At 39.2% G+C, this 15,647-nt stretch overlaps 1 protein-coding gene across 6 annotated transcripts in view; it reads right to left on the bottom strand.

Moving 5' to 3' along the window:
* rno (rhinoceros) overlaps positions 1–15,647 on the bottom strand; it is a 55,855-nt gene that overhangs the window by 12,621 nt on the left and 27,587 nt on the right. For 5 of the 6 annotated variants that reach the window (XM_065231733.1, XM_065231732.1, XM_065231736.1 and 2 more), the window contains 4 exons: positions 9,735–10,249; positions 9,460–9,654; positions 9,173–9,389; positions 8,919–9,108 (listed from right to left, as the gene is read on the bottom strand). In XM_065231733.1, coding sequence (XP_065087805.1) covers positions 8,919–9,108; positions 9,173–9,389; positions 9,460–9,654; positions 9,735–9,970 — 838 coding nt within the window. In that variant the 5' untranslated portion in view covers positions 9,971–10,249. Of the gene's footprint in view, positions 1–8,918; positions 9,109–9,172; positions 9,390–9,459; positions 9,655–9,734; positions 10,250–10,314; positions 10,544–15,647 lie in introns of those variants that run through there. The other variant, XM_065231734.1, reaches the window with a different exon arrangement.

Below are 15,647 nucleotides of genomic sequence, written 5' to 3'. Positions count from 1 at the left end.
TATTTTTTGGGCTGAAATGATGTAGATTCGTTTCTTCTTGTTCTTCTCTAAAATACACTTGGTCTTATGTCAAAATCTGTACCGAGTTCAACCGAGATAGAACTAACTCGCACTAAATAAAGCGAGCTATTTCGACTACATTGCATTCGGTTATATGTTGGTTGAATAAATACCAACACGAGCAACACGAACTAGGTTGAATCCACTCCGGTGGCACTAAAGTCATCCAAGAACACTTTGCTTGAAGCAGATTTGTTTGGTTCTTTGGTTTGATTATACGCCAGCTATTGAGAGCTGATGTAAACATTACGAGTTTCAGCTTCGCTTATGCCTTTGGAGAAAATTTATCAATTGCGTGGTGTTTTCGATGGTTGTCTCGGTGTATATCAGTTGTTCTTCTAAAAACATGAATTTATAAGAAAGAAGTGCATGAAATAGAATTCACGGTGGCTTCAAGAACCAATGACTGTGCAATCGATTGGTCATACTCGGATGGGTGGATCTCATCGGCATACCATGATGATGGTAACGTATGAACGAAGCTTAAAATCAAGCCGACATCAACGCTACTGCTATCACTCGCGGTAGCTTCAAGAACCAATGGTCATGCCAGCGGATTGGTTGAATCGCCTGAATGAACGTTAAAAAGGAGATCGCAAGTTTGTGAAACTTCAGTGTGTATTTTTTTAAGGCAATCCAGTTTCCTACAACTTTGTCTCAGACGACATTTCGATTAGAAGTGGAGCCGTTCTAGTGCTATGGTTTATTGAAAAAATTGAATACGCTAAAATTAGGCGCGAGTCAAAATGGCCGAATTTCAATTGTTGAGAGTTATTTCAACCTCTCATTATACAAAGCTATTATCAATTCCATGTTTTGATGTGATTGACAGAAATATTGACAATACGATTATTGTCAATAATATTGATGTGTGTGAGGTCCGCTTTGGCGGTCATTATGGCCTGGTTCTTATTGGTCACAGGCAGATATGACTAAAGTACCCCATATTGGCATGCAGAGTTGCGACCTATCACAATCACGATCGTCAAACAGCTGATGATAGTAACGCTTGGTACATTCCCATCAATGTGCTTGTCGAAGCACTCGCCATGACCATCCATCAAGTTGATGAAAGAAGTACAAACAGAGGTGGCAACAGTACATTTTTTGCAAAACCATCGTCCAGAGCAAAACAAAACAGCCAGCACACGGCCGGTCGTGTATTTCTACATTACAAGCAAATAGTGGAGATAGAGAATAGGACAAATGTCGTAGCCCATTATTTTTCAAACAGTTTATTGAAATAACATTTTAGCTGCAAGCTTACGTGTGACAGTAAATTATCAACTCCCTTATTTACGCATAATTTTAACATCTATGCTTATGAGTGGTTAGTATTCATTCTTGTCTTATATTTCCATACAATAAGCCTCAAATAAATGCTATAATTAGTCAGAAATCAGCAAAATTCTACATGACATAAATTTATGTCGCACCAGCGGCGCTCTTGTCGGCTCATTGTGCAAAAATGTTTTGTCGCCTGGCAGAAATGTCATGACATTTTTTCCGCTTGCCAGTTTGTGTTTGTGTGTCTTCTCTATGGTCATTTTACAAAGTACCAAATGTTAAGGAAAAAACGTTAAACTCCAGTACTCGTGCCACTACTGAGTACAAAGCAACTGGTGAATGTCGTCTTCGGTGGTTATCCATCACCGATTTAATTAATATCTCAGTGAAAAATTTGCCGAGATTAAGTTAACAAACGTAAATTTTGCTGAGATCTCAGTAAAAATAAATGCCTCGCCTACTAAGTGTGTAGGCATTCCCAGACAACCAGAAGTCGTATAACGATGTACATACAGTATCGTAAATAACTACAGTTTAAGTCAACATCGCATATAAGTATGATATACCTCGCATTGTGTTTAAGTTAAATCGTATAGAATGCAAATTTCCGACTTATATGCGATGAATCATTTTTCCATCGTACTCTACCACAAATTAAATCGGATTACATCGTAAGACTTTTCAAATTGAATTTGTTATGACAGATTAAATCGTATATGATGTCAAATCAACTCGTTTAATAAGAAATTAAAATTTGCACGTATATGACCTCCACTTTTGTAGGTATAAGCCCTTTGTTTGCATTATGTACGATTTGATTGTGTGTAAATATGTTTGTATATCACAGAAACAACATTCAATATACGTGCATTCTGGTTGTCTGGGTTGTTTTCATTTTCTTCTGTCGTTTCGCTTTTAATCATCATCGTACTGCAGAAGTCATCACTGTTTTCGTTGCGCTTTAAATCGTCAGCAGCGAGTGTTACGTTTTGCCTGTGAGTAGCGACCATTACTGGTGATTGTTGTTTGTCATGGCTCTACCTCGCACTACGTGACAAAACGTTCTGTCAGCGATAGTCGGTTGATGCGTTGATGAGTGTCGAGTGAGTGTCATGATATTTTGCATCACTGCATTCGATACATGGAAAACACGCCTTACTTGTGGATGTTCATTTAACCTGGGTCTGGCGAAGACGTAATGATTTTCGAACCAATTTGAAGCGCCAAAATCGAACCTGTTTTTACTGTTATTTTAAGAAGGAAACAGAAAATTGTCAACTGGTAAAATCTTACATCATTATAGATTTGCTATTGAATCGTCTTTTCTCAATTTCAAACTTCTTCATGTTTTCAAACGATGTGGAATGAATTAATTGATCAGTTTAGACTGAAAATCATGGCATTCAGGCAAACCTATTGGAACTTCCGGTGTACAACATTTTGTGTTGAGCGGCGCTGGTGGTGTAGTGGTAAATATGATTACCTCACACCCCAACAGGTTTGGGTTCAATCCCAGTCGGCGCCGCCGGGATGTTCTGAGGCATAACATTTCTGATCACGCCTTCCTTCGGTCCCCAGTTCATGAGTTGATGGGTCGATAGGTAGGGTCCAGGTGTGGGAGCTGCATCCCTGGCATCGGTAGAATTTTTCCTCTGCACGGAATAGAAGTTTCGGGATCCATTTCGATCGTTTGGAGAAGCGGAATAAGTTTAGTTTTTCTTCGTGTGACATCGCATTTCAACTGCTTACGAGAAATGAAAAAAAACGAACAACTACACAGCAAAAAAAAATGTAATATCGATCTACGTAATTCAAGCTGATGTATGAAATAATGATGTAATAGCAAAAGCAGATACAATATTACATCAATAGATGTAATTTTGTTCGCAAAATCGATGTACATCGTACAACGTAATATTACACAACAGGCGGAATGACCTCTGTGCAGCTGTTTGGATGTAATATTCAACAACTTTTTTTACTGTGTAGGTACTGTTGTTCCAAGAGAATCTTGCTCACTGATTTGCTTTGTTTAACAACTTGACACCGAGCGGTGACTACGATGTGTCTTCGTCAGCTCTAGCTTTTAACTTTTTATTTACTCTGGAGCACCATGCCTTTTTTAACATTGTGAGCCATAACTTTCTGAAATTACAACCAATTTTTGTAAAAATGTTATAACATAGTCTGTACTAGTTCTTCTATTATCGGAAGAAAATCCTAGGGTTATTGATGTATTCTGGACAGACTAAGGTCGAATTGAATCTTAAATATCTCTTTGAAAAAAAAACACTTTTAACCAAAACTATAGACAAACAGACAACATTCGCAAGTTATTCATCGAATTTATCGGTCAATTTAAATGTATCTTAGTTGGTAGTACCAACAATCAATACAAAACTAACGATTTTAAATTGGCTCACTACTTGACTAGCCTATTGGTCCCAAGCAAATCGATTAACGTATCCCATTCTAGTACAAATTCCAGTACCACACTAAGCGCATCGATTAGCTTGGGACCGAAGATAGCACCAGAGCTAAGTCAAAAAGTTGAGCTCGTTTCTTCGGGACCTTCTGGTCTTAGAGTTACCTCTATGGTAGTACTAAAGAGCCTGATAAATTCAGGCTCTTTAGGTAGTACCATCACAAGTGGTGCGCATAGTCAATTCGCTTGCGCTTGACGTCTACACACTACCGCTGTCTTTTGAGTGTACTGCCCATCACAGTGTACTCGACAGATGGCAGAAGTATTTTAGCGATGATGTTTTACAATGAGAAATATTCAATGATTTATATCTGTTTGTCTGTGCCGAAACATTTAAACATAGGTAACAGAAGGTAACCCATTCAGACAAATGAGGATATAAAGAAACAGCTTTCACGAGATTTGTTCCCACAAAACTTCCCGAGAGAGAGGGAGAGTGAACTTCAGCGAGAGCGTGTGATAGAAAACATGAACATGAGTGTCAGCAAACCTCACTATTATTTTATCCCCCTAGGCTCACAAGCTCTGAAGCTCAGTGGAATGATTTGGTAGTAGGCATTCTACTCCTCAGAAAAATGCTATACTCGGCTCATTTCAAACTCGCGAGTGAGGCTCCATCAAGCCTGGTTTGCGATTAGTTCACATGGTCAAACCTGTTTTTCTTTCTCAAAAGCTATCATGGTGTTCCAAATATATGTTTGCACTTTTATTCAAAGTACAGTACTAGTCTCATCGTATTAAACGATTTTCAAATTCTATTTAGTGAAGTGTGAAATTAACTTATTTGAATGGGATACGGCAATCACTTCAGTGATATATGCTTTTAATCAACACTTATAGCCAAATGATGTGAGTTCGGTTTTCCACTGTTCCTCTTGTTCTGCCTACAAATAACTAAATTTTCTTTTAACTTATTTAATTTTCAATATTTATGGAATATTTTGTCCCATAAAATCAGATAGCTTTGAGACCCAGAGATGTGCTAGACGCTCTGAATAATCAGACTGAGATGTCGTATTTTAAATATTTAATAACTGCTCGAAACATGTGCAACGTATCCAAAATACATGCATTTCCAAAATATACATTTTTACCCTATATCTATCTGCTGTCCACGGTCCATACCAAATTTCAACAATTTATATGAACAATTGTCCCGCAGGGAGACAGGGAGTCTAGAATCTCTCTAAAACTGTCAACGTGGAATGTGCACAGCCCCTCTAAAGTTAACCCATAAGGCTAAATATTCAACTTTGTAAATCATTCAAGAAATTACCCATAAGCCCGCTGAAGTTGACTTTAGGCATAACCTGTATCATCTCTGAAGTTGAACCGCAACAGAGAACAGAAATGGAACTTCGGATCCAAAAGTGGCTAGCGGTAGAAGGCAAGCTTTACCTGCCCAAATGCTCCGCTATTACGTTCTCGCGAAAACAACAACCGATAATATTTAGCTATGACCTGCTTGGCTCGACAATCGAACCCACGCGGGTGAAAGACTTGGGTGTGATCTTGGATTCGCAGCTTTCATTCAAGCAACACATTGCATATGTTGTTGATAAGGCGTCAAGAACATTAGGGTTAATTTATAGCATAGCTATAAACTTCACTGAAATCTACTGTCTAAAATCTCTCTATTGTTCGCTTGTTCGATCGACGCTTGAGTATTGTTCAGCGGTTTGGAACCCAAACTACAACAACGGTGCCGAGAGAATTGAATCTGTTCAACTTTGCTTTCTTCGTTTTGCGTTGCGTGCCTTGGAATACGGATCGATTACCCAGTTACGAAAGCCGTTGTCACCTTATCGACCTAGAACTTCTCCGGACTAAAAGAGACACAAGCAGAGCCCTAACCGTGGCCGATTTCCTGCAAGGAAGGACAGATTGCGAGGCTATCTTGAGGCAAATTTACCTGAATGTTCAACCCCGACCGCTTCGTAATAACCTTATGCTAAGACTGCCTCTAAGTCGCACAAATTATAGAGCATACGGTGCGATTTGCGGACTGCAGAGAACATTCAACAGAGTTGCATCTGTTTTCGACTTTCATTTCTATTTCTCCCGTGATGCGCTTCGTCGAAAGTTTTCTTCTGTTTTCCGCCGGCAGGAGTAACTGACTATAAGAAATGTTTTTTAATGTTTTTTTTTAATGTTATGACCATGCTTGAATGTATTTTTTTTTTGATATTTGATAAGGTCAACATCATTGGGGCTTCATCCAGCCTGTTGATGTATAACAACAATAAACAATAAACCTGCAGTTTACATGGACAGCATTGGTGTGCGTGCCCATAGAGAACCCGTGTGAAGGTGCATCTACAAGCATCGCTTGGTGATCACAACTGTTGACTCAGTTTTTGTTACACTGATTCGTTCATATACTTCCTCTTCTGTTCTGTGACCGAAACTGCCGCTCTTCGCATGTCCGTCCCATAGCGAAAATCTTCTTCTTCTTTCCTTTATTTAACGTCGGTCTCTGCTCCGCAATCTAGTGCCAATCACCGACGGACATCGATTGCCATCCATTGACGGCAATCGAATATGCAGGAAGGCAGCTTCCACACCTGCGTAGGGTATCGCACCCATTCAACACAACACACATGGGCCGGGACCAACGGCTTTACTTCCCTTCCGAAGGAAGACGTGACCAAAGATTTTTATGCCTCAGAAAAATCCCACCGACCTCGGCTGGGATTGAACCCAGACCCATCGGGGTGTTAGAAAGCAGACACGCTTACCACTACACCACCGGCGCCGGCTATAGCGAAGATCGGCAAGCCGAGAAAATCGCGTTTTAAGTTTGCTTCTTACCATTGCTTCTTGTGTGATGGGACAACCAATGTGACTGTCTTTCCAAACTTTTTCAGAACAAAGTTGATGAGTTCATCCAGCATAATTAAAATATGGGTAATTAGCTACCATTTGCATTGAAAAACTCAGTTTTGACAAAAACGACTATGGGACCGACATGCGAAGAGCGGCAGGAAAGGTCTCTGAAGTTAACCCAATAGGGGTCACTCACAAATTATATAAGCGTTTATGAGTGATTATTATACTGATTCCATAAGGCATATACTTTTTTCTTGTCCTTTATTAGAGATACTTTTAGCCTCAAAAGGCTAAGTTAACCCAAAAGGCCTCTGGAGATATCTGGAGTTGACCCATACGGCCTTTGGAGTTGATCCAAGAGTTTTTAGCTGGGTTCTCAATATGCTGGTCAACTGGGAGCCAATGTAAACTGTCAAACTGGAGCCAAACATTTAGAAGCCACAAATGTTGTTACTCTTCTTAGCTATTATCAAGTATTATTATTTCATATAAATTATCCATACTTTTTCATAACACATCACATTATTAACTGTGAACCCAAAGGCAGAAACCAAAAGGCTTAGTGGAGAAAGCTTAAAAGCCAGCAGTTTCGATAGCTCAGCTGAGTTACAATTCCAATAAAACATATTCTAGAGCCATGGGGGCTTGAGCACTTCTTGAGATCAGAGTTTTTGACTGAAGAAGAGCAAAACAATTTGCTACTTGAGAACATTTTCAGGCTGTTTTCAGTTGACTTGCAAAATCCGCAGTAGGGTAGAGCGCTACTTCGCCGTAATCGCTCATTTCCGTTCTATCGATTAAAAAAAGATCAATAATATCAATGATTTCCCTGTGCACAAATCAATAATAGCTTTGTTCTGATGCGTTAGTTCATTGTATGTATGTATGTAAGTAGCCACCTTGGGTCTTGCCCTGCATGCGGCTCCACTCAACAGCAAGATCAAATTCCGTCATCATTCTGAATTCAACATACTGCTGTGTGAAGGGCCAAAAAGCGTTGGACGGGCCCGTAAGCAGAGGCACTTACGCGAAACCCGTGGGAATAAAAGAATCTCCTTCCTGATCCAACAAAATGAATAACGAAATTCGCAATACATGTTAAGCTTTCCACGGGATGGTTTGTTTAAGAAGAGCGCGTCAAATTCATTGCAACTGTTGGAGTGAAATGTAACTATCTAAAATGACAGCACACATTCCCTCCTAGACTCCGGTTGGCATTGTTCTGATGCGTTAGTTCATTAGCTACAACATAAATCCTATTAGAACGCACTGTATGAATATTTACGTTCATTTTTCTCAAAACAAAAGAAGCACTCCTAGCGAATCCCCTTTTTCTACGTTTATCCGCAGGACGAAAAAAAAAACTAATGGCGTTTCAATGGGTTAGGGCGGAATTGAAACTCGTAGGACGAATTTATAATCAATAAGCAGTATTAGATTTTAAACAATATCTCAACAATTTGTGTCTCTTTATGAAATCCATTTGGTTAAAAATCATTTGAATTTTCTACTGCATTTGGTATCATTACTGATGATTTTCTTAAGGTGGCCACAAACTGACTGAAAGAGAAAGAAATACCTATTCCCTTCTTTATACTACTAGCTGAGTGTGCCCGGCCTTGCTCGGGATTCAATATTAGCTTGAGTGTATGCACCGTTTCATTTGTATGAGACTCCCCCCCCCCATACAGAGGAGGGAGGGGTCTCGAACCATCATAAGAACCTTTCCCGGCCCCAAGAACCCCTGCATACTAATTTTCACGCCGATCGGTTAAGTAATAGGTTAAAAGGAGGAACTATTACCCTTCTATCAAATTATTCTCAAAGAAGGAGATATTCCTTTCTTTCTTTAAATACCCAAAGAAGAAAATACTGCCTTCATTAGCGAAGTATTTATTCTCGGCATTCTGTTTTTATTTCCTTTTAGTCAGTAATCATTTTGATAATTTATTAAAGAGACGAATCAGCCAGGTGCAGAAAGTCTCTATAATAAAGCTAAACTACCTAACTGGTAATTTATTAGCAACTTTTTTTCGATTTTCGACCATTCGAATTTTTAACCTATGATACATGTTCATCATTTAAGCCTTCTGTTGCAATCCCGAATGTTGACTTTACGTTAGCAAGCATAATGACTCTGCACAAGTCTTAAAAAAAATCCCTCGCCACCGGCATAATTTTCCTACGCTTTTTCTGGGCTGCATTAAAGGATGCCCCGCCTACAATTCCCAAATGTATAAAATGTAGCAAGACTTACCAGATGGGATGTTCGTAATTCCGTAACAAGCCTGATGGACACAAATATTGCAATTATCACAGAACACCATCTCGTTCGCTTCCTCCGAGTCCGGTGAACGGCACACGTCGCATATGACATTTTCGTCGTACTCGATGCCAAGACCTTCTTCGCTCTTCATGATTGCCTGGATTTTATCCCAACATCGAACCTGCGTTGGCAAAAAAATGTAATGCTTAGATAAACTCTAAAAGGAAACTTCACGGTGATCTTACTTCTAGTTCTTCAACGACCCTTTCAAATTGTTCATCAGTCACTGGCACCAGTCCGGCTAGATTCCGTTCTCCATTGAAGACCTTCAACCACGCTTCATCGCACTGGTCGAGGTCATAGTAACACACCTGCTCCGAGATGGCCGGCGTGTTCGATAAGTAATGTTGATCGTGTGAGAATGTTTCATCCTTCGTTATCCGGATGTACTTGTTCTTAGGGCTGTAAAAGCGAACAATTCAAAATTATAGATTTGACTTCTACAAAAACGTTATTTTTTTCTAAAACCTACAGTTTAAAGTCCTGTCGTTTCTTGTAGAAGTTTTCTTGAATTATGGATACAGAAGGTTCTGGTAACGAATCCGGATTAACTGGAACCTGCACGCCACGCTCCCACTCCTGCTTCCACTGATCGTTGATGACCCAGTACTCATCGGCGGCAAGTGGTTCCGAGTCAGGTAGCTTCATGGCACTGATAAGATCTTTCCTGTTGGTGATTTGAGAACGATTGCATTAGTAAGTAAGTACATGTGTACCTAAGGTTTTAATAGAACTGAAATATTTTACCTAAACAATTCAGCCGGTGCTTCCGGTGCAGTACGGTTGTATATACTGGACATTTTGAGGTCGATGACCGCCCGCGGTTGCCAGTTCTTAGTTGGCGTCGTCGGACCACCTGTGTTGGACGTGAGAGAATTGTCGTCCTCCATCGACGAGACCGCGGGGCGGCCCTTACGTTTCTTGATCGGCGGTGGTCCATCATTTTCTGCGCGGTTCGATCGTTTCTGGCCCTTCTGCGACATACTTTGCCAACGACGAGTCACTGCTGTCGTTTGCCACCGTGCAGGTAGGATTTCGACGATCGAATGCTTCTAGTGGTTTACTTTGGTGACTGTTGAGTCCCTGGATTTCGGTTTTTCGGGACTCGTTCTGTGAAACGGTCCCTCGAATGTAGAACACTCACTAATAAGGTCGTTTTTTATTTCAGTAGTATTATGTATTTCTTGTATGGTTTATGTACGATTAATGCTTGGTTTTAAATATTGTTAATTTCATATGGGTAAGTAGTTATATGTGACAATCTGAAAAGATAAACAAAAATTAAGGTAAATCTTGATGGCCAATCACATAACATTGTTTCAATTACTACAGATCTCTCGCCAAAGCCTACATGGCATGCCATCGGTGGTATAATTAATGAACCTAAATTGTACACTTAATTCCGATAACAAAACCAGTAAGTACCCTCAATTTATTTGCAACGCCGTCGTCTCTCTCCCTCTAATCGTCATTAGACTGTTTACAAACCGTAGTATTAGAACGACTCGGCTTGCAACAACTGCCGAATCGTGAATCAGGTAAACAACCAAACAACAGCATGTACACACTTCTGCCGTAACAACACAGCAGACAAAAGCTGCGTAAACAGTATACGTGCGCACGTATGAATCATGACCGAAAAGTGCCTCCGATGTTTAACTCTCCTTGCTGATAAGATGTGCAGAAGGAATTCCGCTGCTGAACGAGTGAAGGCATGCTCCATCGGCATTGGTCGCTTTTTCTTGGTACCTACATAGTGTGTACTAACTATATGGGTAGGTACATTCGCCCTGATAGCAGCAGCGTGACACTGACTGTGGGGAGGGGGGGACCATCAAAAATATAGTAACTCGTCATTACGTAATAATTAGACCAGAGAAGGAACGATTTTTGATTATTGAAACCAAGCAGATACGAGAGATCGATTTGCCCGTGGCCATCTCAATTGACACTGGATGTGCCCAATATATGACAAAAGTGGATGACGATAGCTGAGGTGTGTAAATTAACTACATGGATAAGTGGTGTGTATTAGTTTTGGAGCACCATACCACCAGCAGAAGTGCTTGATCGAAGCAAAACAGCAGTACATACACAACACAGTAGAAGTAGTAGAATGTTTTCATGTGTGCGTCAAAGCGAATATATTGTCTGTTTCATTGGAAACGAACGCGCCGAAACCGTCGCAGAAATTGTCGTCATAGGAATTCCTATGGCGATGATTTTTGCGACAGTTTCAAAGCGTTTTGCCTATAATGAAGCAGACAATACCTAGTAAGGAATGGGGGAAATTACAAGCTCCTATATACAAATTGGAGCACATATCTAGACTAACATTTGAAAAGGTCGTAACTCCAAAATGACCATATCGAGAAAATCGCTTCCGAATTTTGATGAACTAAAAATTAATCCTATTTCACAACTTTCCATTTTCTGGGTGATTTTATAAGCTTGACATAAAGTTAATAGTGAAATCTTTTTTTTTTGTAAGTGCGCAAAACAGTCAGGTTCATTGAGTCATTTTGATATGAATATGAACTGCCATCTGTCTCATCATTCACTGCCTCGTGAGAGTCTGAATGATTCAGAGGTAAACGAGTCACTGACAGCCGAGCACTCAGTCAGTAGCTCAGTCAACACGTTTATTCTGCCGTGATGGTACCCAATATTTGTTTTGAATGACTGAGCGTGCATTTTCTATGGAAAAATGACTCAATTACATGCTGTGTGAGTGAATGCAAGCGGTGTGCGTCGCCTGCTCGTGAGTGACTGAATGTTTTTGTTGGCTCTTTCATTACCTCGTCCTTTTGAGCAGTGCATTCACACTCAGCCTAGGCAGTCAATAATTTGCTCTGACCATGCATAACTAAAAACTCAAAAAAAAAGTTTTCTTTGTCGTGAAATTGAGAATAAAAAATCATACGTCCTGATAATTTCTAATTACATGTTGTTACCTCCCGGAACCCTTTGAACTGCCAACACTGGTGATACGCCGTGGAAATACACCCTCGAGATTTTTTGTTTGTTGTTCCGCCTTGGTTCTTCGTTCGCAAATTTTTTGAGAGTGGAATTACGCCCGGAGATTTTTTTTTTGGTCTTCTTTTTGTTCGTTGTTTACACGTGAAATATCAATCCGATGCATTTCAAATGAATCGGGCGTGACTAGATACTACAGAATCAGTTCAGTTTGGCATATTAAAACAATATAATAGTTCTACATAGTTCTGGTGCAAGGCACCAGATGCATCATAGAGATGAAAGTTGGAAACACGCCATGTGAGAAGAAACGTTTTTGATGATTTGAAGTGATATTTACTTCTACTTTTTCGTGTTTATCGAGTAGTTTGTAAACTGTTCTCTCTATATGTGGCAAAATATGGTTTGTTTACATTTTGGAGTTACGCCCTTTTCAAATGTTAGTCTAGATATTTGCATGCAAGCAATAAACGACTTAATAATTATGATTGAATGATATACAAATCAGCGGAAGGCAGACGTGGATTGATATCGGTAAAAGTTATTGCTAATAATAATAAATTATTATTTAATAGGAATTGAATCATTAAACAGCCACCCAACAGGGGTAACATCGAACCCATTGCATGCAGAACGCACGAAGAACGAGTGATTGAAGAAAGCCCAAAGATGTTTGGAGCAGAGTGATGTGCTGAGATTCTATATATACACTAGACGTTTGCTAACTAAAGCATGTTTACTTTTCACTTAGCGAGCGGCATTCGCTAAATGAAATGCATTTCATTTGTCAAACCAGTTGTATAAAAACAGTATAGTTGAAGATGCTAATTTCAAATAACAGACTAAAGTGGTAATTTTTATACGATAGAATGAGGAGATGAAAGTATAGAATTGATAGTTCCGTTTGGAGTACGGCAGTGTGAAAATTGCATATAGAGAGTTGAAAGCGAGCTAGGACAACTTTAGGAAGGTACAAATCGGTTTGATCATCTCTCTTTACCAAACTCCCCCTTTGGAGAGGGATGGTGAGGGGTGTTCCCCCCGTTGACTTCACGCAGAAGTAATACTAAACATATAGTCAAAGTAAAAACAGTATGTTATTTTCACCACTTCATGAAACCTGACATTCTCCAAAATATTCTTTAATTATTAGTATATTGGACATGGGTAGGGGAAACACTCCAGTATTGACCATGTTCCTTTATTGGCCACCTTTTGACGATATTTCACGTTGTTTACAATGTTGAGATGTTCAGTTGCTTTCAGTTTGTTGGTATAAATCATATTCATCGGTGTACATAAGCATGTCGACCACAACATGCACGAATATTGTAATTTAATCGGTTTTCTGAGGTGTGGCCAAAATAGGAACATATGGCCAATATTGGTGCACTTCCCCTATTAGATTTCATGCAACATATTTATTTTCGCGTTGAGCAACTTTCAAAGTACAATAGGTTTTTCGTTTTCTTTTCCATGTAGTACTTTGTACCATGACGCGAGTACTAAAAGGTTAAATGCAATTAAATGTATCAATGTTTATCTTCGTGTCCATTTGGTTCATCTATGTAGATGTTTTGAAATGCACATTTTTTTTAATTGAGTATCAAGCTGAAGATGCGTGACAGTATAGTTGTCAAGACTTGACCCATTTGAATTAATTTTGCTTCTATTTTTGACAGTACAACAGAAGGACTAGCCTATGCTGGCAGCTTGAACACTGGATTCCGTGTGTGTTGTTTCAATATAGTTATAGAAAAAATGCTGTGACGTGTGCGTATAGATACATCCGCGTTGTAATCCGATTGAATAAGTAAATCCGTGTCGAATTCTTTAAAATCTAAATCATGTAAGTTACGAAAACCGCGCGAATTCCGAACGCCGTGCAAAACAACCGAAGCGAGAAAAAAGGCTTATTATCATTTAAAGAGTGCCACAAAAATAAATGTGATAGCCTATGTTGGAAAGTTTATTAATTTTGGTTTCCTCCCTAGATATTCTACTTATTTTACTATTGAGTTTTGTTTCAAATTAGATATTTTACCGCACGTATTAACCCTTTAAAAATTTCGCGACCGTGCCGAACAAATAATTCTAAACTACATAAGCTCAACAAACTTTTGGCAAGCTCTACCGAATTGCGTAAGTTCCGTAGACGTAGGTACGTTGAATCCGACAGCCGCGAAAAGTTAAACATGCATCAATGCCGATGTCGATTTTACGGTCACGTAGGGTTTAGTTCATGGATCAACATTGACTGCTGTTTACAAATGTAAGTACTAGAACAAAAAGAAATAAATTAACTCAAATACTTTAACCGCATATATAAGAGATTTCGTGTATTGAGAGAATAATATAGTAATCGAGTACAATAAACTCAGGGGAAAACAATACCTACAAAAGATTAAAAGTTATTAATTGTCACATACCTCTAATTTTACTTATTTCCTAAACTATTCCTCTCCTTGTTAATCTGCTTAATGCTATTGGTCTGCTTGCGTTTCCTTATTGAAGTTCAAGACTAAATCTTAAGTCCTTTTTGATTGGGTCGTATGTAACAAACGTAAACAAATTGGCATTTTAATACTACCAGACACTACTCTGCTTACTCTTCCTAAAAATTTGGGCCCGCTACCTCATTTCTGTTTCATTTTATCGTCCAAAAACTATTCGTCGTATGTGTCAACTGACCAAAACATAGCTCAATGTTACATACGACACCTAACTTCTATGGGGGTGTCAATCGTCGAATGTAACAAATTTGACAGAAGCGTAAACAAAGGTTAGTTGCCCCCCTAAGCGGACGCCCCGCATCCTAATTCTTTTGATAATTTACCTAATGTTATTATCTGAATTTTCTTATTTAAGTTCATTTGATGATTATGAAATCTCATTAGTCTAATTTAATAAATTATTGAAAGCTCTAATTCACCTAATCAATCATAACCCATGTTTTATTAAGTACCTGCACTTGTGCTTGTAATCTAAAATCAAACGTGTTTCAAGTACTTTTGATTTAAGCCTATACCTATTTATAGCTTAGTTCGACCCAGGTAACACCTTCATGTGACTAAAATGCTTCATTTGGAAGTTAGTTTCCTAGCTGATTTTTAAATTATATAGGGTATATGCTCAAACTATGCTCACACGCTTCCACTATGTCGCACCACAAAAATACGTATGGGTATGTCACAATAGAATCACGCCACAGTGGAAATCCCGAGCCATAGTTCAAACACTTATCCCAAATCAAAATGAAGCATATATAAGATTAGTTACAATACCATGTACAAAAATGATGTTTAACATTGTTTCCTGAGTAATACTTCAATGAAAACAACAATGAAAGCTTGTCACGCAAATAGAAGGAGCACTGTTGGGCACTTTCTGAAATATTTCAATAGTATAATTCCCTTGCAAACACAAATAAATCTATCTGCGTAAAATAAATAAGATTGATTTGCGGAAAAAACTCGCCAGTATCGCACCCAACGTCAGTGCCTATACGTAAGCGTACTACAACGCGGCTCTCAAACAAAGGAGTAACAAGTGTGATACTATCACTGCCAGACTAGATCTTTGGTTCTCTCATGCAGTGGTTCATCAGAGAGGGGAAGTTTAGTAATCCCCATCGCCTGCCCATGGTGCCATTCTATCGCGGCATGAGCCAGCAACGCCGGCCAT

The sequence above is a fragment of the Ochlerotatus camptorhynchus genome, unplaced genomic scaffold, assembly GCF_037179485.1.
Source record: "Ochlerotatus camptorhynchus isolate MF236.1 unplaced genomic scaffold, CSIRO-AGI_Acam_v1.1 ptg000361l, whole genome shotgun sequence".
NCBI classification, from domain to species: domain Eukaryota; kingdom Metazoa; phylum Arthropoda; class Insecta; order Diptera; family Culicidae; genus Ochlerotatus; species Ochlerotatus camptorhynchus.
Note: the sequence above shows the minus strand (reverse complement) of the source record. Positions and strands in the feature narration are given on the sequence as shown.